The sequence below is a fragment of the Vipera ursinii genome (genome assembly GCF_947247035.1).
Source record: "Vipera ursinii genome assembly, chromosome: 3".
Lineage (NCBI taxonomy): Eukaryota > Metazoa > Chordata > Lepidosauria > Squamata > Viperidae > Vipera > Vipera ursinii.
The window spans coordinates 1,593,966-1,621,949 of NC_139516.1; the positions used below are offsets into that span (position 1 = coordinate 1,593,966).

The 27,984-nt window shown below is 48.5% G+C and overlaps 2 protein-coding genes across 4 annotated transcripts in view; both read right to left on the reverse strand.

The window, feature by feature from the left end:
* On the reverse strand, nt 1–27,683 carry LOC310639354 (kunitz/BPTI-like toxin). Of its 3 annotated transcripts, none has more exons than XM_083361018.1 (4): nt 11,336–11,474; nt 10,723–10,884; nt 9,248–9,409; nt 1–20 (listed from the first exon to the last, which is right to left on the reverse strand). In XM_083361018.1, exons 1-4 carry the CDS (start codon nt 11,418–11,420, stop codon nt 16–18), a joined length of 414 nt encoding a protein of 137 aa, XP_083217144.1. In that variant the 5' UTR covers nt 11,421–11,474; the 3' UTR covers nt 1–15. The 3 variants fall into 3 exon arrangements, with proteins under 3 accessions (XP_083217144.1, XP_083217143.1, XP_083217142.1); XM_083361017.1 differs by lacking the exons at nt 1–20; nt 11,336–11,474 and adding exons at nt 8,315–8,459; nt 27,466–27,683; XM_083361016.1 differs by lacking the exon at nt 1–20 and adding an exon at nt 8,315–8,459.
* The window catches only part of LOC310639357 (kunitz-type serine protease inhibitor 4-like), a 108,219-nt gene that overhangs the window by 37,928 nt on the left and 42,307 nt on the right, over nt 1–27,984 (reverse strand). The gene's annotated exons all lie outside the window — the stretch shown is intronic.

The following is a 27,984-nucleotide window of genomic DNA, read 5'->3' on the forward strand; positions in this document are numbered from 1 at the left end:
GGGTCTCCTCGTGGGTCAAGCTGTAAAAAAACCAAAACATTCAGATGTGAGGTTTCCGCCCATGATTCCCTCCAGGTCTTCCCCCTGCCTCATCTTTCAGCCACGGAGACCCAGGCCTGAAGTCAGGGGGAATGTCCTGATTGGGAGAGAAGGGAAGCAATGGGGCAGCCTCCCCACGGGAGTTATGGGGCTCCAACACCGGGGCTTTCAAGCAAAGGTGGGACGGGGTCTCTCCAGGATGCTCTGAGGATTTCTTCAATGGAAGGAGGATGGAGTAAAAGACCTACCGTGTCATTCCCCCATCCTCTCTTTCCAGGAAACTTCAAAGCCACCAGTTGGGCACGTTCACAGGAGCTTCCTAACTCCGTCAGGGAGCATTTTCCTTTTTTTCTTTCCTTTTTTTCTGTTCTGCTTCATTAAATTAATGTGAGCTTATCTTTGGTGCCCCTGGTGAAGCTATGGTGGACCTTCGGGTCACCTGAGCATGGACCAGTTGTGCTGCCACCACGTGGCTGTTTCGGAGAAATTACAATGTGGGCAGTCAGACCCCCCTACCCTATGATGTATTTCCTCTTCCCTCCCCTTTCTGGGATGGACTTCCTCCTCCTTTGTCCCTAGAGAATCTCCTCCTCCATTAACCAGAAAACATGTGACAACAGCAGACATGTGCAGACGCTGGGAGTATTACCATTTTCTGACCTTGGAGATACCTTGGAAATGTCTTCGAAATGCTGTACAAATATCATATTAATGCACCCCACCTACTGTATTCGACTCTACATGCAATAAAGGTATTTCTATATGATAAAGGTGTTTTCCATGAGTTCAACTATCTGGAGAGAGCTGTTAAGGTTAATGACTTCTGCTTATATAGACCATAGAAGTCTTAACAAGAGATTAATTACAGTACAATGGCTTGGATCCAGAATACCAGTTCTGGTCTGCCCAGATGATGAGCTGGACCAAAGTGGACAAGAGGTTCTGTCCCAGCCTCTCCTCCTCCTGGAAGTCCTCCTTGCCTGGGACCTTCTGGCGTCCTGACCAGACTGGCAGGAGGACCATCTTCTCCAACACAACAACCCAGCAGCAGCTGAACTGGTGGAGGGCATTCTCTCAAAGGAGGTTCAAGAGGAGAAGAGGTCAAGAGAAAGAGGGAGGGGGACATAGAGGATCAGTCTCATGACTTCCAGAGAACGGGGGTGGGGTACCTATCAGACGAAAAGTCCCCACCTCACCACACCAAGCTCTGCTTCAGCATCAGGGTATACCTTTTCAACCTTTGATAGACCAGAGGAGAGCCTGGAGATGCAGCAGCCTGAGAGACCCCAGAGAAACCTGCAGGTGCCCAGACCATGTCTAGGCTGAGGAGATACCACACAGCCATTCCTCTGGACTGAGCAAACTACACAAGTGACAATGTGTGACACCTACCAAACTTCTTATGGACGGCATCCTTGCACTCAGTCAGGCATCCGTAACGGCAACATTTCTTCTCCCCAGGACATTTCCAGTCATTTTCACAATTCTTGCGACAAGTAATCTTGTCTTGCTGGCCCTGTTGTTGAGGGCCCCGGGGACACAGCCCAGGCTTTTCTGCAAAACAGAAGATCCCAAGACTGAGAGACTCTCCTGGAATTGGAATCCCAGAACAAGGAAGATCCCATCTCTGGAGCTTTCAGGAGCCAAAACATCTCCACACATCCAGATGAGACGCTGCCAGATCCCACCTCCCCACCTCCTTCCCCACAAAGCAGAGCCATTCCCTGCTGGGTAGGCCTCTCAGGGAACTGGGCTCCCCTCTCTTGCCCCAGATGCTGGGGGTGGACATGGACAAGCCCACCAAAGAGGAAGGAGGAATTCCGGGGAATGGGAGGCAGAGATTTCTCTGCTGGTCCTGCACACTCCCTCAGCCCCCTCCCCAAATAACACAGAGAGGGTAAGACAGCGCCCTCCCCCAAGAGGGCGACGGACAACCAGAGAGGTCTTCTTTCCTTGGACCTCCTGGAAGTTGCCTGAAGGTCTTTGGCTAAATGAGGAGGTCGAAGTCCTGAGCTGGCTGCCTCAGCACAGGCACCTGGGCTCCCTCAGAATTGGGCCCTTGGTGGTTCATGGACTGGGCAGGATGGATCCCTCATGCCAACATCCACATAATCAGGGACACACAGCCCAGCAGAAAATAATTCCCCAATCAAGCAAATGTCAAGAAGGAAACCCCACCCCCACCAAGACTTGCAGGGAAAGCTGAAGAATCTAAACAGGGCAGCAAAGCCCAAACTCTACTGCAGTGATGACGTTCTCTGGCTGGGTCATGAAATGTCTGCAAGAAAATGACGAAGCTCAGAGAGCACCAAGGACCGCACAGTCCTCCTCCTCCTCCTCCTCCTCCTCCTCCTCCTCCTCCTCCTCCTCCTCCTCCTCCTCCTCCTCCTCCTCTCTGCAAACCCACTCCCTTTTAGCACTGATAATGTTCCCTAGTTGGGTCATAAAACAGTCTGCAAAACCCCCCACCAGGCTTACACAGTGCCAGAAATTCCACAATTCAAACATAAGTGACAAAGATTCCATTCTACTGATTCAATCCTAGCCTGCTGTAAGAATCGGGATATTACATTAAGCCATCCTAGGCTTAATTTTAGGTGACAGCAGCAGTCAGCCCACAACTCCTTCCCTACTTACCAACACAGGTGTGGTGACATTGATCCCTGGTCTTAAAATTGTTGGCATTGCCGGGACATCCACCAAATGAAAATTCTTTACATTTGTTTGAAGCCGAGTCGTAGTAAAATCGAAGTGTATGGGCTTTACATATTCCAGGATCAGCAGGAAGATGACAAATCTCTGCAGGAAATGGAAAGGTGTGTTTGTGTGTGTTATTTGATTAGCTAGCACAAAAGTCTTTAAGGCACTTCCCCAACCCGGTGCCCTCCTAGCATGCTCAGTCTGCACATGGTCAAGAGCCATCTGGGATGTTTTAATTTGGTTTACTGGGTTGGACCAGATGATGGATCCTGTTCCTTAAACTCCGGATTCTGCTGTTGCATTGAGTAAAAATAGGTCAGACCTCCCCTGAAAATGCAATTCTCTTTTTTTTGGGGGGGGGGGCCCTCCGATTTCTGTCTCCTATTTGGCTGATACCCAACCACCATCTCAAGAAGCTTCCCAGAAGAGGCACCACCAAGCCAGAGGTTCTAGACCAGAGTCCCTTCCTGGGGCAGAATTCAGCCCTCTTATCTCATCAGCCCCTCCCAGCAAAGGGTTTCAAGATCATTCTGGAAACTCACTTGGACGGTCCCGGCCAGAGACGGGGGTCAGCTCTGCCCAGAGGGTGAGGAGTCCCACCAGCAGCAGAAGACCTCCAGAAGACATGATGAAGCCGTCTGCCCCACACCCGGGCTGCTGACTTTATTTATTCTCCCTACTGGGAATTTCACCCCTGCAGTTCCAGGAATCAGGATGAGGTAATACAGTGAGAATCTGAATTCTTTCCTCTTTCACAAGATGGTTGGACAAGAGAAGGGGAATCCCAAAAGTTGGATTGGCTGATTACTTTGACGAAAGCTAGGTAAGATGTTATCCCATCTGCCTGAAAGTGATTGTTTTGACATTCCCTTTCTATACATATACATATACATATACATATACATATACATATACATATACATATACATATACATATACATATACATATACATATACATATACATATACATATACATATACATATACATATACATATACATATACATATACATATACATATACATATACACCTATTACTATTGGTACTACCCTTGCTTGCCTTTGCCACAGTCGTTCTATTTCTATTTATTTATTTAATTTGTATACCGCCCTTCTCCCGAAGGACTCAGGGCGGTGAACAGGGCAATACATAATAAAAACAAGATACAAAAATTAAAAATTTGTAGGTCTTTGTATTTTATTATCTTCTCTAGTTCTTTCCCGTCTATTCTGCTGTCTCCAGGCACTGCCACGTTCGCTATCCAGACTTTTTTGTCTTCCTTATCGACAATTGTTAAGTCCGGGGTGTTATGTTGCAGGTTGTTGTTGTTGTTATAGTTGAAAGTGAAAATCAATCTTGAAACAATTATTATTTGGATGCTGTTTTTAAATGTTTGGTATCGATGACGCTTATTGCTATGCAGTAACTTCTTGGCCTCCTTCTCCTATGTTGCCTAATCAATATCATGTTCCACCTCTCTCTCTTGTGAAATTTAGGAATTGCTTTTGGCTCTTCCAACTGCCAGGTGAGAACTCTAATCCTCCACAGTTAGGACAAGCTGCTGCGTACCAACCCTTCCTATCCATGGACCACTCTTGCTGCACTGATGACGTTACCCAGTATGGCAGTGAAAGGTGAGCAACATGCAAACCAGGTTCTCAGAACACCCAGGATCCGCCAGGAGAGATCGAGGGTGGGGCCCCAAGGGTTTCTCCCGGGTCCTCTGTTCGTCAATGAAGCTCTGAATCCTTGGATGAAGAGGGGGAGTATATTGATCACATGAGAGAGTTAATCCTCTGGAAGAAAGAAATAAAATCCAAAATTACCTCCTTACAAGAAGAAATGGGTGGAAGGTGATGAAAGAGAAATTTCCTGACAGTGAGAACAGTTGATCAGTGGGATGACTTCAGAGGTTGTGGGTGCTCCATTGCTGGAACTTTTTAAGAAGAGACTGGGCAGATAATAATAATGATGATGATAATGATAATGATAATAATAATGATAATGATAATAATAATAATAATAATAATAATAATAATAATAATAATAATGACAACGACAACAGCAACAGCAGCAACAACAACAAAGTTGGCAGGGACCTTGGAGGTCATCTAGTGCAAGAGCAACAAAGATGATCAGGGGACTGGAGACTGAAACATACAAAGGACGGCTGCTGGAATTGCATATGTCGAGTTTAACGAAGAGAAGGGTGAGGGGTGACATGATAGGAGTGTTCCAGTATCTCAGGGGCTGCCCCAAAGAAGAGGGAGTCAAGCTATTCTCCAAAGCCCCTGAAGGCAGGACAAGAAGCAACAGATGGAAACTCATCAAGGAGAGAAGCAACCTGGAACTCAGGAGAAACTTCCTGACAGTGAGAACATTTAATCTCTGGAATGATTTGCCTCCAGAAGCTGTGAATGCTCCAACACGAAGTTTTTAAGAAGAGATTATAGGGTTTCCTGTCTGAGTAGGGGGGTTGAACTAGAACACCTCCAAGATCTCTTTCAACTCTGTTGTTGTTGTTGTTCTTGTTCTTCTTGTTGTTGTTATTACCTGCTCAGGCAGGAAACCCTATACCATTTCATACAAATGGCTGTCCAGTTTCTTTTTTAAAACTTCCAGTGTTAGAGCATTCTGAAGAAAAGCCGTTCCACTGGTTAATTGTTCTCCCTGTCAGGAAATTTCTCCTTAGTTCCAAGTTGCTTCTCTCCTTGGTTAGTTTCCATCCGTTGCTTCTTGTCCTGCCTTCAGGTGCTTTGGAGAATAGCTTGACTGCCTCTTCTTTGTGGCGGCCCCTGAGATACTGGAACACCATTACCAAGCCATTGTAAAGTGGTATTAACACTTCACATGATCCTGATTCTATCCCTCTGTTAATGCAGCCTAGCACTGTGTTGGCTTTTTTGGCAGCTGCAGTACACTGCTGGCTCATATTGAAGTGATTGTCCACTAGGACTCCAAGATCCCTCTCACAGTTGTTACTATTGACCAAGGTACCCCCTATACTATACCTGTGTATTTGGTTTTTCCTGCCTAAGTGTAGAACCTTAGTTTTTTCACCATTGAATTTGATTTGTTTAGATAGCACCCAATGTTCAAATGTCATAGTTCCGACAAACAGAGATGAATAAAGCAGAACTCTAAGGCTTGGAAATCCCTCAAAGAACATCTTTATTAGTTACAAAGTATCGGCACAGTCAAAAGTGAAACCAAGACTGAACACACAAGTAACAATTGCCCAATTACAAAGTTAAATGTCCCACCCACAAAACTATGCAAGCAACTATTCCCGAATATACTCATTTGGTGGACAGTCACTTGACTATGAGCAAGCAATGTGCAGCAGCAGCCAAAAAAAAAGTAATACAATCCTGGGTTGTATAAATAGATGCATAGAATCGAGATCACATGAAGTATTAGTACCACTTTATAAAACCCTAGTGAGACCACACCTGGAATACTGCAGCCAATGGCTGCAGGAGTTGGGTCTGGCTAGTTTAAAGAAAAAAAGAAATAGGGGAGACATGATAGCAGTATTCCAGTATTTGAGGGGCTGCCGCAAACAAGAGAGGGTCACGTTATTATTCAAAGCACCAGAAGGTAGGACAAGAAACAATGGTTGGAAACTGATCAAAGAGAGAAGCAACCTGGAATTAAGGAGAAAGTTCTTAACAGTGAGGACAATTAACCAGTGGAACAGCCTGCCTCCAGACGTTGTGGGTGCTCCATCATAGGAGGTTTTTAAGAAGACACTAGACAGTCACTTGTTTGAAATGTATAGGTTCTCCTACTTGAGCAGGGGGCTGGACTAGAAGACCTCCATGGTCACTTCCAGATCTATTCTATTCTATTCTATTCTATTCTATTCTATTCTATTCTATTCTATTCTATTCTATTCTATTCTATTCTATTCTATTCTATTCTATTCTATTCTATTCTATTCTATTCTATTCTATTCTATTCCATTCCATTCCATTCCATTCCATTCCATTCCATTCCATTCTATCCATCCATCTTATCCCTCTCTCTATCCATCCATCCATCCATCCATCCATCCATCCATCCATCCATCCCTCCGTCTGTCTGTCTGTCTGTCTGTCTGTCTGTCTGTCTGTCTGTCTGTCTATCTATCTATCTATCTATCTATCTATCTATCTATCTATCTATCTATCTATCCACCTTATCCCTCTCTCTATCCATCCATCTCTCTCTGTGTCTATTTGTCTGTCTGTCTGTCTGTCTGTCTGTCTGTCTGTCTGTCTGTCTGTCTGTCTGTCTGTCTGTCTATCTATCTATCTATCTATCTATCTATCTATCTATCTATCTATCTATCTATCTATCTATCTATCTATCTACCCATCCATCCATCCATCCATCCATCCATCCATCCATCCATCCATCCATCCACCTACCTGTCTAGTAAAGACTCATTCCCCACAGTTTCTCCTTGTTCCTCCCCTCGAGGTGTTCCTTGGGAGGAGGTGTGGGGTGTCCTCCTCCTTAGCAGCTTCACAGCCCTTCTCTGGGCTTGCCTGTGCTCCACTTTCCCTGCCCTTGGATCAGTGGAGGAGGCAGCTGTTCTTCATCAGAAGGGATCTGCTGCCTATCAGCACCGGTCATCAGCCAATCCTCCCCCCTACGTCTGTGCAGACAGGCAGTTTGCTGTCTGGTCGACCACCTCCCCAATACCTGAGGGGCCTGGGACAGCATTGTCCTCAGCCCATGGCATGCTTTCCCTGTTGGACAGTTCCAGTTCCAAGTCCTTCTCCTCCTCCTCTAAACTGGACTCTGAGATTGACAGGCATATTTGAGGTGGGGAAAACAGCAGTAGATGACAAGGGTCTCCTCTCCAACCTACACCAGGACACATTCTGGCCCTTGGGCGATTCTGCCAGACCTGCCAGACGACACAGGGTCTTCTTATGAGGACAGGCTTATGAAGAGCCTGGGGTGGCCATTCTGGAGAGAAGACAACCAGGCTAGGACCTTTGAGGAGCATCTGGGGACATCAGAAGGAGCCCAAGGGGAGACGGCCAGGAGCTCTTCTCCTGCAGAGGCTCTTGGTTCTCCAGGTGGAGGAGACAAAGTCGCTGGTGACTTATGAACAGAGGGCAGCCAAGGGAGATTTTGCGTGGACAGCCATGATGACATATGTGTAAAATAGACATGTATCTAGATACATGAGAAGCCCTGATGCATCTAATATTTTTCCTGCTGTTCCATTTTCTGTTCTCGTTTTTTTCCTACTGCTGCTCTTTTTTTTCTGTTCTGCTTAATTTCAATAATGTCAGAAAGTTTTCTGATTTTCTTCATTGTCTCCATCGTGTGGAGTTATTGCACAACACCAGAATCTCTGCATCCATCTCAGACTTACTCTGGAGTAAGCCCTTCCTGGGGACTGAGTTTCAGGGACTTCAGTCTCGAGAGGCGCTTCCCCTGCAGATCCCCCCTGGAAAGCCATGTTGGGGAACGGTGCTTCTCTCCCTCTGACATGGGGGGGCATGGGTCAAAGTGGGGAGAAAAACCCCCAAAGGGGCAGAAGGAGACACCAGAGACTAAGACAGGAAGCTGGAACCAAAGCTTTATTGCAGAACAGAAGAGATGAGCTCAGGGTGGGGTTTGGGGGGAGGGTCTCCGGGGTGGTCCAGGACAGAAGAAGGCTCTTTGGCTCAAGTTGGAACACTAGATCCAATTTGGGTGGGTCTCGTCGTGGGTGAAGCTGTAAAAACAAACATTCAGATGTGAGGTTTCTGCCCATGATTCCCTCCAGGTCTTCCCCCTGCCTCATCTTTCAGCCACGGAGACCCAGACCCAGGGGCAATGCCCTGATTGGGAGAGAAGGGAAGCAATGGAGCAGCCTCCCCACTGGAGTTATGGGGCTGAAGGCTTCAAGCAAAGGTGGGAAAGAATCTCTCCAGGATGTTCTGAGGATTTCTGTACTGGAAACAGGATGGACTAGATGACCTCCAGTGTCATTTCTCAATCCTCTCTTTCCAGGAGACCTCAAGGCAAAGCTATGGTGGACCTTCCTGTCACCGGAGCATGGACCGGTTCTGGTCTGCCCAGAGGATGAGCTGGACCAAAGTGGGCAAGAGGTTCTGTCTCGGCCTCTCCTCCTCCTGGAAGTCCTCCTTGCCTGGGACCTTCTGGTGTCCTGACCAGACTGGCAGGAGGACCATCTTCTCCAACACAACAACCCAGCAGCAGCTGAACTGGTGGAGGGCATTCTCTCAAAGGAGGTTGAAGAGGAGAAGAGGTCAAGAGAAAGAGGGAGGGGGGCGTGGAGGGTCAGTCCCAAGGCTTCCAGAGAGTGGGGGTGGGTATCTGTCAGGAAGAAGGTCCCCACTGCACCAAGTTCTGCTCCAACATCAGGGCACCTTCCTTTTTTTACATCATTTCTGACGGACCCCAGAGAAACCTGCAGGTGCCCAGACCAAGTCTAGGCCGAGGAGACACCACATAGCTGTTCCTTTGCACTGAGCAAACTACACAATGTGCGGCACCTACCAAACGTCACGTTGAAGATATCCTTGCACTCAGCCAGGCACCCGTAACGGCAACACTTCTGCTCCCCAGGACATTTCCAGTCACTTTCACAATTCTTGCGACAAACAATCTTGTCTTTCTGGCCCTGTTGTTGAGGGCCCTGGGGACACACCCCAGGTTTTTCTGCAAAATAGAAGATCCCAAGGCTGAGAGATTCCTCCAGAATTGGAATCCCAGATCAAGCAAGATCCCATCTCTGGGCCTTTCAGGAGCCGAAACATCTCCACACATCCAGATGAGCCAGGTGGAGCAGGATCCCACCTCCTTCCCCACAAAGCAGAGCCATTTCCTTTTTGGGTCAGCCTCTCGGGACCCTGAGCTGGACTTTATAACTGGGCTCCTCTGTCTTGACCTGGGAAGGGGAACGTGCACCTCCCGTTTCTATCAAAGAGGAAGGTGGTTCTCCTTGTGGGTGGGCCAAACGTGCATCTCTGTCTACCTTCCTCATCAGGAAGGGATTCCAGGGAATGGGAGGCAGAGACATTTTCTCCTGACTCTGCACATCCCTGCAGCCCCTTCCCCCAAAACAGAGGGCGAAAGATAGCACTCTGCCTCTGGACCCCCTCTTTCTTGGGGTCTCCTGGAGGTTACCCTGAGGCTCTCAGGCGAAATGCAGAGGACTTTCTGGAAGTGGGGTGGAAGTTCTGAGCTGAGACACTCGGCACACAGACCTGGACTTAGACAGAGATGGCTCTTAGATGTTTCCAGAAAGGGGAGGGTGGAGTATTCACGCCAACAAACACATGAGTAGGGACAAACAACCACACATAAAATAAATCCCCAATCAAGGAATTGTCAAGAAGAAAACAGCACTCTGATCAAGACTTCCAAGGCAAAGTGCAGTATATAAACCGGGAGCAAACCCCATACACAGCTGCTCTGAAGATGTCCCTAACATCTGCAAGGAAACAATCAAGAGAAAGTTCCTGACAGTGAGGACAATCAACCAGTAGAACAGAAGTTGCCTCCAGAAATTGTGGGCGCTCCATCACTGGAGGTTTTTAAGAAGAGGCTGGACAATCACATGACTCAGATGGTCTAGGTCCTCCTGCTTGAGCAGGGGGCTGGACTAGAAGACCTCCAAGGTCCCTTCCAGCTCTATTCTATTCTATTCTATTCTATTCTATTCTATTCTATTCTATTCTATTCTATTCTATTCTATTCTATTCTATTCTATTCTATTCTATTCTATTCTATTCTATTCTATTCTTACAGTATGCCCCACAGTCTTCCTCCTCCTCCTCCTCCTCCTCCTCCTCCTCCTCCTTGCAAATTCCACTCCCTTCTAGAACTGATGATGTTCCCTATTTGGATCATGAAACTCCTTCAAGACAACCATGAAGTTCAGAGAGCACCAAGGACCCCACAGTTCAACCTTGAGCTACATAAATTATCTTGTATTGGAAGATGCCATCCACAGCTGCTTCCCTACTTACCAACACAGGTGTAGTGACATTCATCTTTGGTCTTAAAATTGTTGGCATTGCCCTCGCATCCACCATAAGTAAACTCTTGGCATTTTTTTGAAGCTGAGTTGTAGTAGAAGGCCCGAACATTGGCTTTACATGGTCCCGTTTCAGAAGGAAGATAACAAAACTCTGTGACATATGGAGGGGGCAATGTTATCTATTAGCTAGCAAAACTTCTTTAATACACTTCCCTAACCAGGTGCCCTCCTAACACGCTCAGATTGCAAACAATGGGGAGCCATCTAGGACATTTTACTTTAATGTCCTGCTCTGGGATTTGGACCGGATGGCTGAATGATGGATCCTGTTGCTTAAAGCCCTGATTCTGCTGTTGCATTGAGTAAAGATAGGTCAGACTTCCCCTGAAATTGCATTTCTCTTTCTTGGGGGCCCCTCCCATTTCTCTCTCCTGTTCAGCTGACACCCAACCACCATCTCAAGAACCTTCCCCGAAGGGGCACCACCAAGCCAGAGGTTCTAGACTGGGGTTCTTGGTTTTCTCTCCCTGGGGGAGAACTCTGCCCTCTGATCACGTCAGCCCCTCCCAGCAAAGGGTTTCAAGATCATTCTGGAAACTCACTTGGACGGTCCTGGCCGGAGACGGGGGTCAGCTCTGCCCAGAGGGTGAGGAGTCCCACCAGCAGAAGAAGACCTCTAGAAGACATGATGAAGCTGTCTGCCCCACACCCGGGCTGCTCGCTCTATTTATTCTCCCCACTGGGAATTTCACCCCTGCAGTTCCAGGAATCAGGATGAGGTAATACAGTGAGAATCTGAATTCTTTCCTCTTTCACAAGATGGTTGGACAAGAGAAGGGGAATCCCAAAAGTTGGATTAGCTGGTCAGCTTTGGGGAAGCTAGGCAGAGCCCTGTAGTCCTGTTCCACTCCCTTGTTCCATAGAGTAATGAAACATCTGCAAGAAAACAACCAAGCTTAGAGAGCACCCAGGTCCCCACAGTCCTCCTCCTCCTCCTCCTCCTCCTTATCCTCCTCTTCCCTGCAAACCCCACTCCATTCTACCACTGATGTTATTCCCTAGTCGGGTCATGAAACATCTGTAGCAAGGCAACCAGGTTCAGAGAGCACCAAGGACCCCACAGTCCTCCTCCTCCTCCTCTCTACAAACCCCACTTCCTTCTAGCACTGATGAGGTTAGCTAGTTGTGTAATGAAAGGTGTGCAAGAAAACCACCAAGCTCAGAGAGCACCAAGGATTCAACACGGGGGTACAAATATTGCCAGATTTACTCAACCCAGCCTCCATTCCCCACATTGGAACTGCAAAATCCAAGCAATTGTTGTTTGACTGCTGATTTTAATATTTGGTATCGGTGAGGCTTATTGCTATGCAACCTTCTTGGACCTCTCCTGGTTTCTCCAGCATTGCCTAATCCAAATTCATCTCCCACTGCAGCTGAAGTTCTTTCTGTCTTGTGTAATTTAATGAGTTTCCGTTGGGTCTTCCAACTGCCAGCAGAGAACGCTAATCAGCCCAGGGTGCCCTTCCCTCACCGCTCACCTATTAACCAACCCTGGTTGAGGAGGAGCAAGGGCAGATGAATACGCCAGGCAGGTAGGAGAAGCTGCTGTGTAGCAACCCTTCATATTTACAGATCAATCTTGCTGCATTGATAATGTTACCAAGAATGGCAATGAAATGTGAGCAATATGCAAACCAAGTTCCCGGAACACTAATGATCCACCTGGTGAGATCAAGAGTTGATACACGATTGCGTGAGAAAGAAAGAAAGAAAGAAAGAAAGAAAGAAAGAAAGAAAGAAAGAAAGAAAGAAAGAAAGAAAGAAAGAAATTCCCAAATTACTTCATTACAAGAAGTAATGGATGGGAGATCATTAAAAGAGAGATTCAAAAACTAAGGACTAACCACTACACAATATGGACGGTCCTGGCCAGAGACGGGGGTCAGCTCTGCCCAGGGGGTGAGGAGTCCCAGCAGGAGAAGAAGACCTTCAGAAGACATGATGAAGCCGTCTGCCCCACACCCGGGCTGCTCGCTCTACTTATTCTCCCCACTGGGAAGTTCACACCTGCAGATCCAGGAATCAGGATGACGTAATGCAGTGTGAATCTGAAGATGGGAATCCCAAAAATTGGATTGGCTGGCCAGTTTCAGGGAAGTCAGGCAGAGCCCCGTTATCCTTTTTCAGCCCCCCATGCACACACATAAGGAGTTTAAGGACTTCATTTTTTAAATGTATATATTTGCTATTTGGGGGAATAAAAAACAAAACACAAAAAACCTGATTCAACAGTAACAACAGGAAAATGTGTACCAAAGAGAAAAAAGACCCAACATTAAAGATTAAAAAAAAATCCACCCTGGCTGGATGCTGGGGGGAAAAAAATTCTCTTCCCCTTACGTAATGATTCTGTAACTAGTTATAAACTTTCATCCTTATTTAAGAAGAAAAATATAACAAATATTTCAGATGAGGAGGTCTTTATCTAATGATCGAATCGACCCAACAGCTAATATATAGAAAAGATCAGTGTTTTTTTTAAAAAAACAAAAGTCAACAGGTTAACCCAAATATTACACAAGTCTTCAACTCCCTCTGTCATTTTATTTAACACAAAGGAAGTTCACAAATGGCTCCCAGTCTCTCATAAAGCCGTCCAGTCCATTAATTATAATCAAGGCGGTTAGTTTTGCCATCTCTGCTAATTCAGCCAATTTTAAAATCCATACTTCAACAATCGGCATCTCCTCTCCTTTCCAGTCCTTAGTGAGTACAACGCCATTTAAGGACTTTATTGAGGTACTTCGAGCCCCTAGCATTATTCCCCAAATCCCCACCAAATGTGAACTTCTATTGAGTCTGGTACTGTTCAGTTTCCTCCTCCTCCTCCTCCTCCTCCTCCTCCTCCTCCTCCTCCTCCTCCTCCTCCTCCTCCTCCTCCTCCTCCTCCTCCTCCCAAACTCCACACTCTTCTAGCACTGATTTATTTATTTATTTATTTATTTATTTATTTATTAAATTTTTATACCGCCCTTCTCCCGAAGGACTCAGGGCGGTGAACAGGGCATATCTTAAAACTACAAAAATACAAAAATTAAAAAAGAATTAATGTTAATTAATGTTAATGTTAATTTAATTTATATACCGCCCTTCTCCCTGGGGACTCAGGGCGGTTCACAGGGCATATAAATAAAAATACAATACTATACAAAAGTTAAAACAAAGATTAAATCAGTGCCCAATTAAAAAACAATAATGCAATCTAAAATGACAATTTAAAACCCAGCTCCCCCATCAGGCCAGACCGGCCAATTCAAACAAATGGGTCTTCAGACCACGACGGAAAGTTCGGAGGTCCGATGCCGTCCGGAGCTCCACCGGCAGTTGGTTCCACAAAGCCGGGGCACCCACAGAGAAGGCTCTCCCCCTGGGGGCCGCCAGTCGGCATTCCCTGACCGGAGGCACCCTGAGGAGGCCCTCTCTGTGGGAACGCACAGGGCGGAGGGGAGTTGAAGCCGGCAGCAGGTGGTCCCCGAGGTAACCCGGACCCATGCCATGTAGGGACTTAAAGATCATAACCAAGACCTTGAACCTCACCCGGAAGACAACTGGTAACCAATGCAGCTCGCGGAGCAAAGGTGTAACATGGGAGTACCGGGAAACTCCCAAGACAACTCTCGCGGCCGCATTCTGTACCAGTTGGAGCCTCCGAGTGGTCTTCAAGGGAAGCCCCATGTAGAGAGCATTACAGTAGTCAAGGCGAGAGGTCACGAGCGCATGAGTGACCGTGCACAGGGCATCCCGGTCCAGATAGGGCCGCAACTGGCGCACCAGGCGAACCTGGGCAAAAGCCCCCCTAGTCACGGCCACTACATGATCTTCTAGGGTAAGCCGTGAATCTAGGAGGACTCCCAAGTTGCGAGCCCTATCCACGGGGGGTAAAAGCTCACCACCCATAGAAAGAGATGGAACATTTTGAATGTCCCGGGATGCCGGAATGCACAGCCACTCAGTCTTGTCAGGGTTGAGCTGAAGTCTGTTCCTCCCCATCCAGACCCGAACCGCCTCCAGGCAACGGGACATCACAGCGAGGGCATCACTGGGGTGGTTTGGGGTCGAAAAGAAAAGTTGGGTATCATCGGCATATTGATGATACCCAACTCCAAAACCATTAAATTATTGCCCACAATAAAAACAATAAAATATATATAAATATTAAAACCCTAAGTAATTCCCCATCAGGCCAGGCCAGCTTGTTCAAATAAATGGGTCTTTAACCCGCGACGGAAGGAGCGGAGATCCGGTGCCATCCGGAGCTCAACCGGCAGCTGGTTCCACAAAGCCGGAGCGCCCACAGAGAAGGCCCTCCCCCTGGGGGCCACCAGCCGACATTCTCTGACTGGAGGCACCCTGAGGAGGCCCTCTCTGTGGGAACGCACGGGGCGGAGGGGAGTTGACGCAGTACCTAGATAGGTACTGTGTTTCCACAAAAATAAGACCCGGTCTTATATATTTTTTTGCCTCCAAAAGAGGAACCAGGTGTGTGTGTGTGGGTGTCTTACCTTAGGACCACCACAGCCAGGCCTCCCACACCCCGACACCTGTCACACTGCTGCTTGACTTCTTCTGTGGCCACTTGCTGCCATTTGCGGTTGGATGCCATGTGGCGCATTGTGCCGTTGTCGCTGCTCACAGCAGGATGGCGCCTGGTGCTTTGGGTCACTTCTGCTGCTCGCAAAGTGCTTCAGGCAGCTTCTGCTGCTCGTGGCAGGAGGCCATGTGGCTCTTTGGTAGCCATCTGTGCATAGTTCGCAAATAACTTCCTCGATGTGGAGGAGTTAATTTCTCCACAGCTGGAAAAGCACCCGTTTCCACCCACCCTCCCCCCCATCAATTTCCACAGCAGAAATGGAAAGAAACCCCTGTTCCAGAGTCCGCTGAATGGCCTCAACGCTGCAGGACAGAGATGGATCCTGGTGAGTCACCCTTGTGCCCGTGCCAGGGGTGCCTGGCCCTCTTAGGATGTCCCTTCCAACCCCTTCAGTCACGGTACAAACATGCAAAGGCAAACACGTTTGGTAACCCAGGATGTGGATGTATAAGCCAGGATCCCGGAAGAAGCAGCGGCCCCAGGGCTCACCTGTTCAAACACAATAGGGCTCCCTGGGATAGAGATGCCAGGTGTTCCCTCACCTGTTGGCCTCACCTGACAAGGTAAAGTCAACAGTCCACTGTGTGGAAAAAAAGACCATCTTCCCTGCAAGGGGTCTTCTTGCCTCCTCAAAGCAGGACTTAAAGGTCCCTCCGTTCAGCCCATCCGGGCATTCCTGTTCTTCAGACACCATGAAGGCTCTGCGCATGGCCTCCTCCTCCTCCTCCTCCTCCTCCTCCTCCTCCTCCTCCTCCTCCTCCTCCTGGCTCTCCTCCTCTTCCCTGGGTCCCCACGTGCACCAGATGTGAAGTTCTGTTGTGGCCGGTGCTGTTCAGTTTAGGCACAGGATCGCAAGTCCAAGAACGAAGGCACAAGTCCACAAATCTACACACTCAAACTCCAGAATTCAGGCACGGTCCAAAGTCCACACATGGTAACCAAACCAAAGTATGAGGCCAGAATCCAATGAGCAACTTGACGATGAAACCTACTTGGTGCTGAAATCTCCGCAAAAAACCCACCAAGCACAGAGAGAACCAAGGAATCCCCTCAACTTTGCAAAGGAGCCTGACTGCAGCCATTTTCCACTCTCATTTGAAGTTGCCACGTGGAATGGAGGGAGGGGGATTTGCCCAGGTGTTTGGCTTAATTTAACGCAGTCTGGCATTATAGCGACCACTGCAATGGCTGACAAGGTCGGGGTCCCACCCCCTTTTATTTTTTCTGTTTTGAGTAGATCAGTGATTGGCATGGCTATTTTTGAGAAAGAGGGGATGAATTGCCGGTAAAAGTTAGCCAACCCAAGAAAGCTTTGGAGTGGCTTTGAGGTGGGTGGGGGTGGCCATTCCAGTATTGCCTTCACTTTGGCAGGATCCATCTCTATGCCCTCATCCAAAATCCGGTATCCCAGATAGTCAAGGCATGTTTGGTGCAATTCACACTTTGCTGTCCCGTGGGAACCAAGGTCATCTATTCCTCCCACATTCAGGCACGGGCCGTAGAGCACAAAAGCCTGCCAACTGCGTTTATTGGGGGAACGTAGTGTATTACATAGTTTTTGGGGTGGGAACTTTATACTTTCTAATTGAGAGTTTGTTATTGATATTCCAGACTTGGTTTGACTTTTGATTGTGCCGATACTCTGTAACAATAAATAAGTTTTTGAGGAATTTGCTAGCCTCCTGTTGAAGGAAAAGTCTTCATCATGGTTCAGTCCAAGCCGGGAATAAACAGCATGGTGACTGTTTAGAAAGAAGGTTGCAATTTACTGAGGAGGAAAGCCAGACATTGTTGTGATTCAGGGTCAGCCTGTGGGTCCGGCAGCCGGCTCGGATGTCTCGGATGACTCAGACGAGGGGGAGGAGGAGGGTGTTGAAGACGAACTTGCTGATGATGGCTTGGAGGCTTCGCAGAGCCCCCAGCCAGGCCCCTCTGGCTTGGTGGAGACTCAGCTGCGAGAGGCCGACAGTGCAGATGAAGAGGACCCACAGCTGGCCCTGTTCAAGGACGCCCGACGCAGGAGGCAGACCAGTAGAAGCAAGCAGAGAAAGGCTGTGGGACTCCTCGGAAGGAGGCACAGGGAGGCCACGCCCTGAACTCTAATAAAGGGAGTGTTTGGGGATGGGCTGGTTGCTGAAAGCAACCGCTCCATTTGAGGATCAAAGTTCCGGTATCTTGTTTCTTGTTCTGTTGTTTGTTTGTGTAATAAATCTTGGCAGACGCTTTCCAGCCTCAGACGCTCTCCAGCCTCTGCTGTTTGTACAGGGGTTGCCTTTCTGCAAGGCCGGTAGCAGGCTGGTACAGAACAGTTTGCTTTCAGCCTCCCACCCCTTACAATTAATTATGGAGCAGCTACGTGCCGAGAATGCTCAGCTCACTCAGCAACTCACTTTGCTGGCAGCTCAGGTGGCTCAACTGCAAGCACAGGTTCATGCTGCACCCCCACCCAGGAGAAAATGCCAGGTAGCAATGCCGGACAAATTTACAGGTATCCCTGAACTGTTTCCTGCTTTCCTGGGACAATGCCAGCTCTTTATCAGCGTGAGAGCAGCTGATTTCCCCACTGACCGGGATAAGGTGGGGTTTGTGTTAAGCCTTCTTTCGGGGGATGCAGCTCGTTGGGGCACGCCTCTGCTGGCACAACCTAGCCCATTGTTGGACAACTTTGTGGGGTTTTGTGACCATATGCGTCTAATGTACGAGGACCCAATTAAGACGCAGACTGCCACCCGACGCCTGAAAGCTCTGAGGCAGGGTCAACGCCCCCTACAGGGCTATATCAGCGATTTCCGGCTGCTTAGCCAGGATTCCGCCTGGAATGAGGCTGCGCTCGTGGATGCCTTCCAGGATGGATTGTCGGAGGAGATGTTGGATGAGCTGGCCCGTGTGGACATTCCCTCAGACCTGAATGGGCTGATTCATCTTTGCCTGCGGATCGATGCCCGGTTGCAGCAACGAAAGAGTCGCCGTGCCACCCCACAGACCCCTGTCACCCCTGTTGTGCGTGAGCCCCCAGTCCAAAGGGAGGAGCCAATGGAGCTGGGTGCCGCCAGGTCTCGTCTATCGGTGACGGAAATGAACAGACGACGATCGGGGGGGTTGTGTTTTTACTGTGGGGACCCTGGACATTTGGCTGCTTCTTGCCCAAAGAAGCGTCAGCGGGCATCAGTGACGAAGCCTGCCCCGAGACAGTCCCCTACTTTGCTGTCGGGAAATGCCCCGAGCCCGATCTAGACGGTGTGATAGATCGGGCGTCCCACAACAACAACACCGAGCGACGCCGTTCCGATGGTGCCTGTGAACCTCCACGGCATTTGATTTTGGAGGCACGTCTGATCCTTCCTGGCAAGCCAGAGGGGATTCCAGTCCATGCCTTAATTGACTCTGGGGCCACCACAAACTTTATGGACTCAGCCTTTGTGGCCAAATGGGCTGTTCCCCAGTGTCCGGTGGATCCGCCCATGTTAGTGGAGACTATCGATGGTCGAGTGCTCCTGTCCGGGCCTATTACGGCCGCCACGCAACCAGTATGTATGGCCATCAGTTCCCATGTGGAGGCCATCCAGTTCTACATCACTTCAGATCTGCACTTCCCCGTGGTCTTGGGACTGGCGTGGCTCCGGGCGCATGACCCACAGATCTATTGGTCACAGAACTTGGTCACCTTCCCAAGCTTGCAGTGCGTGGACCACTCCCGCCATATCTGTGCCGGCCAGGTGGAGGGTTCCCCAGGGGTTTCCTTGCCTCCCGAACTGTCCAACTTTGCTGATGTGTTCAGCGAGTCAGAGGCGGATCAATTACCCCCGCACAGGCCCTATGACTGCTCCATTGATTTAGTCCCTGATGCGCCTCTCCCAGTGGGGCGTTTGTACTCCATGTCAGAGCCCGAGTTGGCTGCATTGCGGGACTTCCTGGAGAAGAATTTGGCTCGCGGTTTCATCCGGCCCTCGTCCTCGCCAGTGTCTGCACCCGTGCTCTTCGTCAAAAAGAAGTCGGGCGAATTACGGCTTTGCTGCGACTACCGGAAACTCAACGCCATCACGGTGCGCAACTGTTACCCGCTGCCCCTCATCCCCAAGCTCTTGGACCGACTCCGGGAGGCTAAGATCTTCACGAAACTGGACCTGCGTGGAGCTTACAACCTCGTCAGGGTTCGGCCGGGTGATGAGTGGAAGACGGTGTTTGGTACTCGCTATGGACATTTCGAGTACACGGTGATGCCGTTTGGCCTGACCAACGCCCCCGCTGTGTTTCAGCATTTTATGAACGACATCTTTCGGGATTTGTTGGACCAGTTTGTCGTGATCTACCTGGACGACATCCTGATCTACTCCCCGTCGCGTGAAGTGCATCATCAGCATCTCCGTCAGGTCCTGCAGCGACTCCGAGAACATCGGCTGTTTGCCAAGCTGGAGAAGTGCCAGTTCTACCAGGTGACCATCGATTTCCTGGGTCACCGCATTTCTCCTGAGGGCATCGCCATGGAGCCGAGTAAGGTGGAGTCGTTGCAGAGTTGGCAACCCCCGCGTCGCATGAAGGATGTTCAGCGACTTCTTGGATTTGCCAACTACTATTGAACATTCATCCCTGGCTTTGCTGCCTTGACAGCCCCCCTCACCCGGCTCCTGCAGAAGAAGACTCGGTTCCAGTGGAACGCACCAGAACAACAGGCGTTCCAGGCTTTGAAGGAAGCCTTCATGAAGGAGCCCATCCTCAAGCATCCTGACCCGCAACGGCCGTTTGTCGTGGAGGCGGACGCCTCCGACATTGCCATTGGGGCAGTGTTACTCCAGGCAACGACGCCCAGCGGTACCCTTTTCCCTTGCGCGTATCACTCTCGGAAATTGAACCCCTCGGAGCGCAACTATACCATCTGGGAGAAGGAGCTGCTGGCCATCAAAGCGGCGTTCGAGGCTTGGAGGCATCATCTGGAGGGAGCGCGGCATCAAATCGAGGTCCGGACGGACCATAAGAATCTGGAAAGCCTGCAGACCGCTCGGAATTTGAACCAATGCCAGATCCGGTGGTCTCTTTTCTTTGCGAGGTTTGACTTCCGGGTTCGGTACATACCAAGCGGGCACAATCAGAGAGCGGATGCTCTGTCCAGGAAGCCCGAATATACCCGAGTGGAAGACAAGCTTCTGCCCAGAACAGTGATCCCCGTCGAGTCTTTTGCTGCGGCGAGGGAGCCGGTTGATATACGGGCTCGGATCCGGGAGGCACAGCAGCAGGAGGCGTGGGTGGCTCAGCGGAAGGAGGAGGTGGGGCCAGATTCGCCTTGGACGGTCACGGATGGACTCTTGTATTATTGTGACCGGCTCTATGTTCCGGGAGGGCCACTCAGGGGACTCGTCCTCAGCCAGTGTCATGATAACCCGGCAGCGGGGCATTTTGGCCTGTTCAAGACTCTGAACCTGGTCTCCCGTACCTTCTGGTGGCCCCGAGTCCGACACGACGTCCAGTCTTATGTCACCTCCTGCATTCCATGCAGGCAGGCCAAATCAGCGACAGGGGCCCCGCCTGGATTACTGCAGCCTTTGCCAACACCCAAGAGACCCTGGGGGGCTGTGTCCATGGACTTTCTGACGGATTTACCCCCATTGTCCGGCTTCACGACAGTGTTTGTGGTGGTGGACATGCTGACCAAGATGGCGCACTTCATCCCCTGTCGCGGCTTACCGTCAGCTCGCGCCACTAGTCGTATGTTTATCCAACAGGTGTTTCGGCTGCACGGCCTCCCCGATAGAGTCGTCTCCGATAGGGGGCCCCAGTTTACAGCCCGCTTCTGGCAGGAGTTGATGCGTGCGTTGGACATCAAGGTTTGCCTCTCGTCCGCGCATCATCCTCAAACTGACGGGGGAACCGAGAAGGTCATCGGTATCCTGGAACAGTATCTGCGCTGCTATGTCAACCTGCAGCAGGACAATTGGGTGGACTATCTGGCCATAGCTGAGTTTGCCTTTAACAACTCGCAGCACACCTCCACGCAGATGACACCGTTCTTGGCCAATGTGGGTTATCACCCCCGGTTTTTCCCCCTTTCTCCCGTGGACTCACCGGAGCCGGCAGCGAACGACTTCATGGCAGAGTTACAGGCGATCCATCGATTGGTGCGACGGCAGCTGGAGAAGGCCAAGGCCGATTACAAGAGGTTTGCTGATCGGTCAAGACGGGATACGCCGCCACTATCGGTGGGGAATCGGGTCTGGCTGTCCACCAGGAACCTACCATCCACACGGCCGGCGAGGAAGCTGGATCACCGATATCTAGGACCGTTCCCAGTCGAGGCTGTCATCAATCCGGTCGCCTATCGCTTAACTCTGCCACGTTCCCTGCACGTGCACCCCGTCTTTCATCGGTCTCTGTTGGTCCCCGAGCAACCGGCTTGTCCACTCCGCCAAGCGGAACCTCCCCCATCAGGACCTCGTGATGGAGGCAGCACCCCCGAGTACGAGGTCGCCAGCATCAGGGATTCCCGTTGGCTGAAAGGTCGTTTCCAGTACTTGATCGAGTGGAAAGGATACGGACCGGAGGACTTCACCTGGGAAGACGCGACCACCATTCATGCCCCTGCGTTGGTGACTGCTTTTCACGAACAATTCCCATCCCGACCGCATCCGGATCGGCAGCCCTGGGGGAAGGGCCCTGCGGTGCGGGATAGTGTTGTGATTCAGGGTCAGCCTGTGGGTCCGGCAGCCGGCTCGGATGTCTCGGATGACTCAGACGAGGGGGAGGAGGAGGGTGTTGAAGACGAACTTGCTGATGATGGCTTGGAGGCTTCGCAGAGCCCCCAGCCAGGCCCCTCTGGCTTGGTGGAGACTCAGCTGTGAGAGGCCGACAGTGCAGATGAAGAGGACCCACAGCTGGCCCTGTTCAAGGACGCCCGACGCAGGAGGCAGACCAGTAGAAGCAAGCAGAGAAAGGCTGTGGGACTCCTCGGAAGGAGGCACAGGGAGGCCACGCCCTGAACTCTAATAAAGGGAGTGTTTGGGGATGGGCTGGTTGCTGAAAGCAACCGCTCCGTTTGAGGATCAAAGTTCCGGTATCTTGTTTCTTGTTCTGTTGTTTGTTTGTGTAATAAATCTTGGCAGACGCTTTCCAGCCTCAGACGCTCTCCAGCCTCTGCCGTTTGTACAGGGGTTGCCTTTCTGCAAGGCCGGTAGCAGGCTGGTACAGAACAGACATAACGATGGCTCTGGAAGAAAAAGGAGCACATGTGGGGAGTGGGTTTTTAGACCCTCTGGGGCCCTTGAGGTTCTTTCCTGTTCTTGTTTGAGGCTTCGTATTTCCTGTGTCATCTATTCTGACCTGTGATCCTTTGGCATCTGTGGTTTAATCCTATTATGTCCTGTCTTAGAATTTGGGTGGGGTATGTAGATTTTAGGGGTCTTTGTCTTCTAAATCTTCTAGCTGGGGACCTCCAACCTTCCTGAATGGATTATCACATCTGCATTTCTACAGAGCTGGTTTCCGCTTGGGGGAGGGAGACCTGGGGCTATTAAGAAAAACTGGGCCTGCTTTTCTGCCTCTTTAAGATCCTTTGAGGAGATATAATATTCTTCCCTTTTACTATTTCCTTCTCTGGGGAGCTGACTTCCCACACTCCAGATTTCTGATTTACTTGTTTCTGTCAGTCGGAACCTTGACATTTCACAATCCTCCTCCTCCTCCTCCTCCTCCTCCTCCTCCTCCTCCTCCTCCTCCTCCTCTTCCCTCCCTATTCTCCACTCCACAAACCCCATTCCCTTCTAGCACAGATTATATTCCTTGGTTGAGTAATGAAATGTCTGCAAGGAAACCACCAAGCTCAAAGAGGACCAAGGACCCCACAGTCCTCCTCCTCCTGCTCCTCCTCCATTCTCCTCTCTGCAACACCCCCCTCCCTTCTAGTACTGATGATGTCACCTAGTCGGGTCATGAAACGTCTGCAAGAAAGCCAACAAGCTCAGGGTGCACCAAAGAGCATGCATTCCATCCTGCACTGCAATTATCTCTCTTATCAGTAACTTGGTAAGTATAGGACAGTGTAAAAACATATGTTTTACAGAAGGATTATCTTTATTACATCTCCCTGAACCTTTGACATTCCTCTTTGACATTCCTTTTCTATGCAAATGAAATGTGATCCATTGGAAGGTGACCCTGCAGATCATTTCTGTAAGATCAAATTGTTCCCTCTTTGCCGGGTTTACTCAACAGGGCCAACCCGGCCTCCATCCCCACCTTGGAACTGCAATTCAGCAGCCCTGCCACAACAATTGCAATCTAGTAAAATCCAAGCAATTTTTAATGTTCAGTATCAATGAGGATTAAAAGGGACGCGGTGGCTCAGTGGGTTAGGATGCTGAGCTTGTTGACCAGAAGGTCGGCAGTTTGGCGGGTTGAATCCCGAGTGCCGCGTAGCAGAGTGAGCGCCTGTTACTCGTCCCAGCTTCTGCCAACCTAGCAGTTCAAAAGCACGTAAAAATGCAAGTAGAAAAATAGGGACCACTACGGTGGGAAGGTAACAGCGTTCCATGTGCCTTTGGCGTCTAGTCCTGCCGGCCACGTGACCACGGAGACGTCCTCGAACAAGCGCTGGCTCTTCGGCTTTGAAACGGAGATGAGCACCGGCCCCTAGAGTCGGAAACGACTAGCACGCGTGTGCGGGGGAACCTTTTATCAATGAGGATTATCAATATGCAATAACCTCTAGGAATTCTGCAATCTCAGACTTGCTTAATCCAAATTGTGTTCCATCTCTTACTGCGGTTGAAGTTCTCTCTGTCCTGTGAAATTTAGGAATTTCAATTGGGTCTTCTGTCTGTCCTAATCAGCTCAGAGGGCCCCTCCCTCACCCCCCTATAACCTATAATCCTATAACCTATGACCAACCCTGGTTAAGGAAGAGCAAGGACAGATGAAGGAACAAGAAATAAAAAAATACGGCAAGCAGGTAGGACAAGCTGCTGTGTACCACTTCTGGTATGCCACCGCCGCAGCTGCTGCGGATGTTTGGAAGACGAATTCTGTCTTCCACATCCGATTTTGCTTCGCTGGGGGACCCTTGAAAGTCAAAAGTTGCCCTGTAGGTGCAACCAGCAAGGAGGGGATCCCTGCCCAGAAGGATGGTAGCCCTTCTGCTCGAATCCAGTGCAGCCCTCCAAACTGGCAGATGAAAGACTGGGCATAGAAATATGGCTTATCACCAGGCTGTAGCCAGTGGAAGTTAAACTTACCACCAGGCACCTTACAAAGCAGCGTGGATGAGACTGGGTAAGATCTGAACCTCTTTTCAATCCTATTTTTTCCACCTGTATAATCTGCCCAAAGTATTTCCCCCCTCTGTGGAGAGAGGGAAGGGAAATTCTATCCCACCCTCTAATGGTGTAGTGTAGTTGGTTCACATAGTGTGGTGGGATGGAGGGTTTGTTGTCACTGTGTGTTGGGGGGAGAGAGCACAGGGGGAGGCTCAGCTAATCTCAATGTACACATGTTGTACTTTGACAATAAAGGTTTATTATTATTATTTAATAACAGCGGTGACTGACTGTCCAGGGGAGTTTAAAACTTTGAAACAATAACCTGATTTTAACTGGATTTCTATCTTTCCAAAATTTGAGGACTAAAAGACTTCTTATTTTATTGAAGATTTGGGTTTTTACCTACAAAAAAAGAAGTAAAATTGAAAAACAAGACTATAAAAATCTTGGGTTTTTTAAAAAAAAATCCTAAGTGGTATGGGCGACATCTTGTGGCTAAACCTGATAATACAAGCTGTTATTGTCTGAAAAAGACTTGGCTTGAAGCCCAGACTATAGATAAGACTTTTGTAACTTTGGCAATCAGCTGTGAGAAGCCAAACTGTGTTCTATACTCAGTGATAAAATTATTTTCATTCTCTGACTGTAAAGCTTTTAATTCACACCACTAAGAGAACATGGACAAAGATCAGGAACAGATTTTATTTACGTTGAAAGAAGTTTGTGAAACTATTCGTAAAGCCACTGATGAAATAAGAGGCTACAGAAAAGAACAAGATGTCAGCCTAGGTATGTGAACCCAAACTTTGATTACAACCAAAGGATTAACTACACAGAATATAATAGAAGAAATGGAGCAATCAAATACTATGACAGAAGATTGAACCGATCAACAAACACAGTTAACAGAAAACTCAGAAAAGGGATTGACAACTTTGAAAATGGAAAAGACTTTCTATATAAACCAGAAGAAACCTCAGGAAGTAGAACAGACCGAAGGGAAGATAAACATTTCAGGACAACTACGCTGAGAGAGAAGAATAGAGAGACAATTTGTTAGCCACTTCAAAAAAATGGTGACTGGATGGCCTTTCTTATTCCAAACAATATATATAATAACAGAGGGAGATATATACGATGGTTTAAAAACATGGATATGGAAGGCAAGTTGGCAAAGAAAGCAAGCTAGAATAAGGCTGAAGAAAATTGGGGCTTTGATTTATTAGTAAGGATTAAAATAGAATATACGTAGTTAGAACACTAGTTTTTGTTATGAACCGAGATAAAGAAAACTATGATTATTATTTTTATTATTTTAAAATTTGGAAGTATAAATATTAAAAGTTAAATCTGAATACTGATTTGTTTATAAAGGTTGAATGTAAAGCTAATTAAGATCTATATAAGCTAAAATATATTGATAAATGTAATAAACATGTTTTTTACTTAACTGATATAATAAAAACTGTACTAGCTTAAATATGAGATAATAGACATTAAGAGAAAAAGAGAGGAAGTATTTGAGGCTGAAAAAAGAGAAAATAAAAATTGGGGAAAACCAATTCGGACACTGATTGTCTACAAAGACTGAATATTAAAATAATAAGGATATGTATAAGCCAAAAATTATTGATAAATGTAAGAATGTCATTTTTATTTAATTGATTTAATAAGAATTATATTAGTTTAAACAGGAGACAGTAAATACTAAGGGGAAAAGAGAGGAAAAATTTAATGTAGCAGCTTGAGACTTGTACTAAAGATACTTGGATGTCACTGTATTATCGATTAACCCAGCCACCACATGGTTTTTCAAATATTTAAATGTAAAATTAGAAAATCAGTAAAACATTTTTAAAAAAAAGAAAAAAAGGAAACAACACTGACCAAGATTTGCAAGGTAAGCTGCAGTATGTAAACTGGGAGCAAATCCTTAACGCAATCTACTGAAAATATCCCCTCATCAGACAATGAAACCTCTGCAAGGAAGCCACCCAGCTCAGAGAGCACCAAGGACCCCATAGTCCTCCTCCTCCTCCTCCTCCTCCTCCTCCTCCTCCTCCTCCTCCTCTTCTCAAACTCAGCTCCCTTCTAGCACTGATGATGTTGCCTAGTTGGGTCATGAAACATTTGCAAGAAAACCACCAAGTTCAGAGAGCACCCAGGACCCCACAGTTCAACCTTGAGATACATAAATTATCTAGTATTAGTAGAGTCCATCCACAGCTCCTTCCCTACTTACCAACACAGGTGTAGTGACATTTATCTTTGGTCTTAAAATTATTGGCATTCCCCTTGCATCCACCATAAGTAAACTCTTGGCATTTGTTTGAAGCCGGGTTGTAGTAGAAGCGAGGTATTGTACCTCTACATGGTCCAGGGTCAGCAGGAAGATCACAAAACTCTGTGTCAATGGAGGAGAAGATGTTATTTGATTAGGTAGCACAAACCTCTTTTGCACACTTTCCCAACCTGGTGCCCTCCTAGCATACTCAGTCTGAGAACAATTGAGAGCCATGTAAGATGTTTTAATTTGGTTTTCTGCTCTGGGATTTGGATTGGACGTCTGGAATGGATCCTTCCTGATGCTTAAAATCATGAATCTGCAGTTGCATTGAGTTAAGATAGATCAGCCACCTTTGGTCCTTTCCCATTTTTGTCTCCTATTGAGTTGAGACCCAACCTACCATCTCAAGGACCTTCCCCAAAGGGGCACCACCAAGCCAGAGGTTCTAGACCAGAGTCTCTTGGTTTTCCTTTATGGGGGGAGAACTCTGCTCTCTGATCATGTCAGCCCCTCCCAGCAAAGGGTTTCATTATCATTCTGGAAACTCACGTGGACGGTCCCGGGTGGAGACGGGGGTCAGCTCTGCCCAGAGGGTGAGGAGTCCCACCAGCAGCAGAAGACCTCCAGAAGACATGATGAAGCCGTCTGCCCCACACCCGGGCTGCTCGCTCTATTTATTCTCCCCACTGGGAATTTCACATCCAGGAAGCAGGATGGAGTAATAGAGTGAGGATTTCATTTCTTTCCTCTTTCATTAGTTGGTTGAACAAGAGCTGCATTGGCTGAACAGTTTGGGGGGAGCCAGGCAGGTCCCTGTTGATGTCCAAGGGTCAATTCTGTGGTCAAGCAAAACTCGCCTTTCCAGAGTGGCAGCAGTGCTGGGAAAGTCCCGTATTAGTTAGTTTGGGGGTGTCCATGATTTGTTGTTCACCTGCTGAGATGATGCAACTTCCTTATCAGGGCTGCCCTCAAGCTGGATATGAGACGCGCGGAGACCTCTACACTTTCGTTCAGAGAGGACTGCAGAGAGACTTTGCCTGGGAATAGAGGCCTTAAAGATTTAGGCAA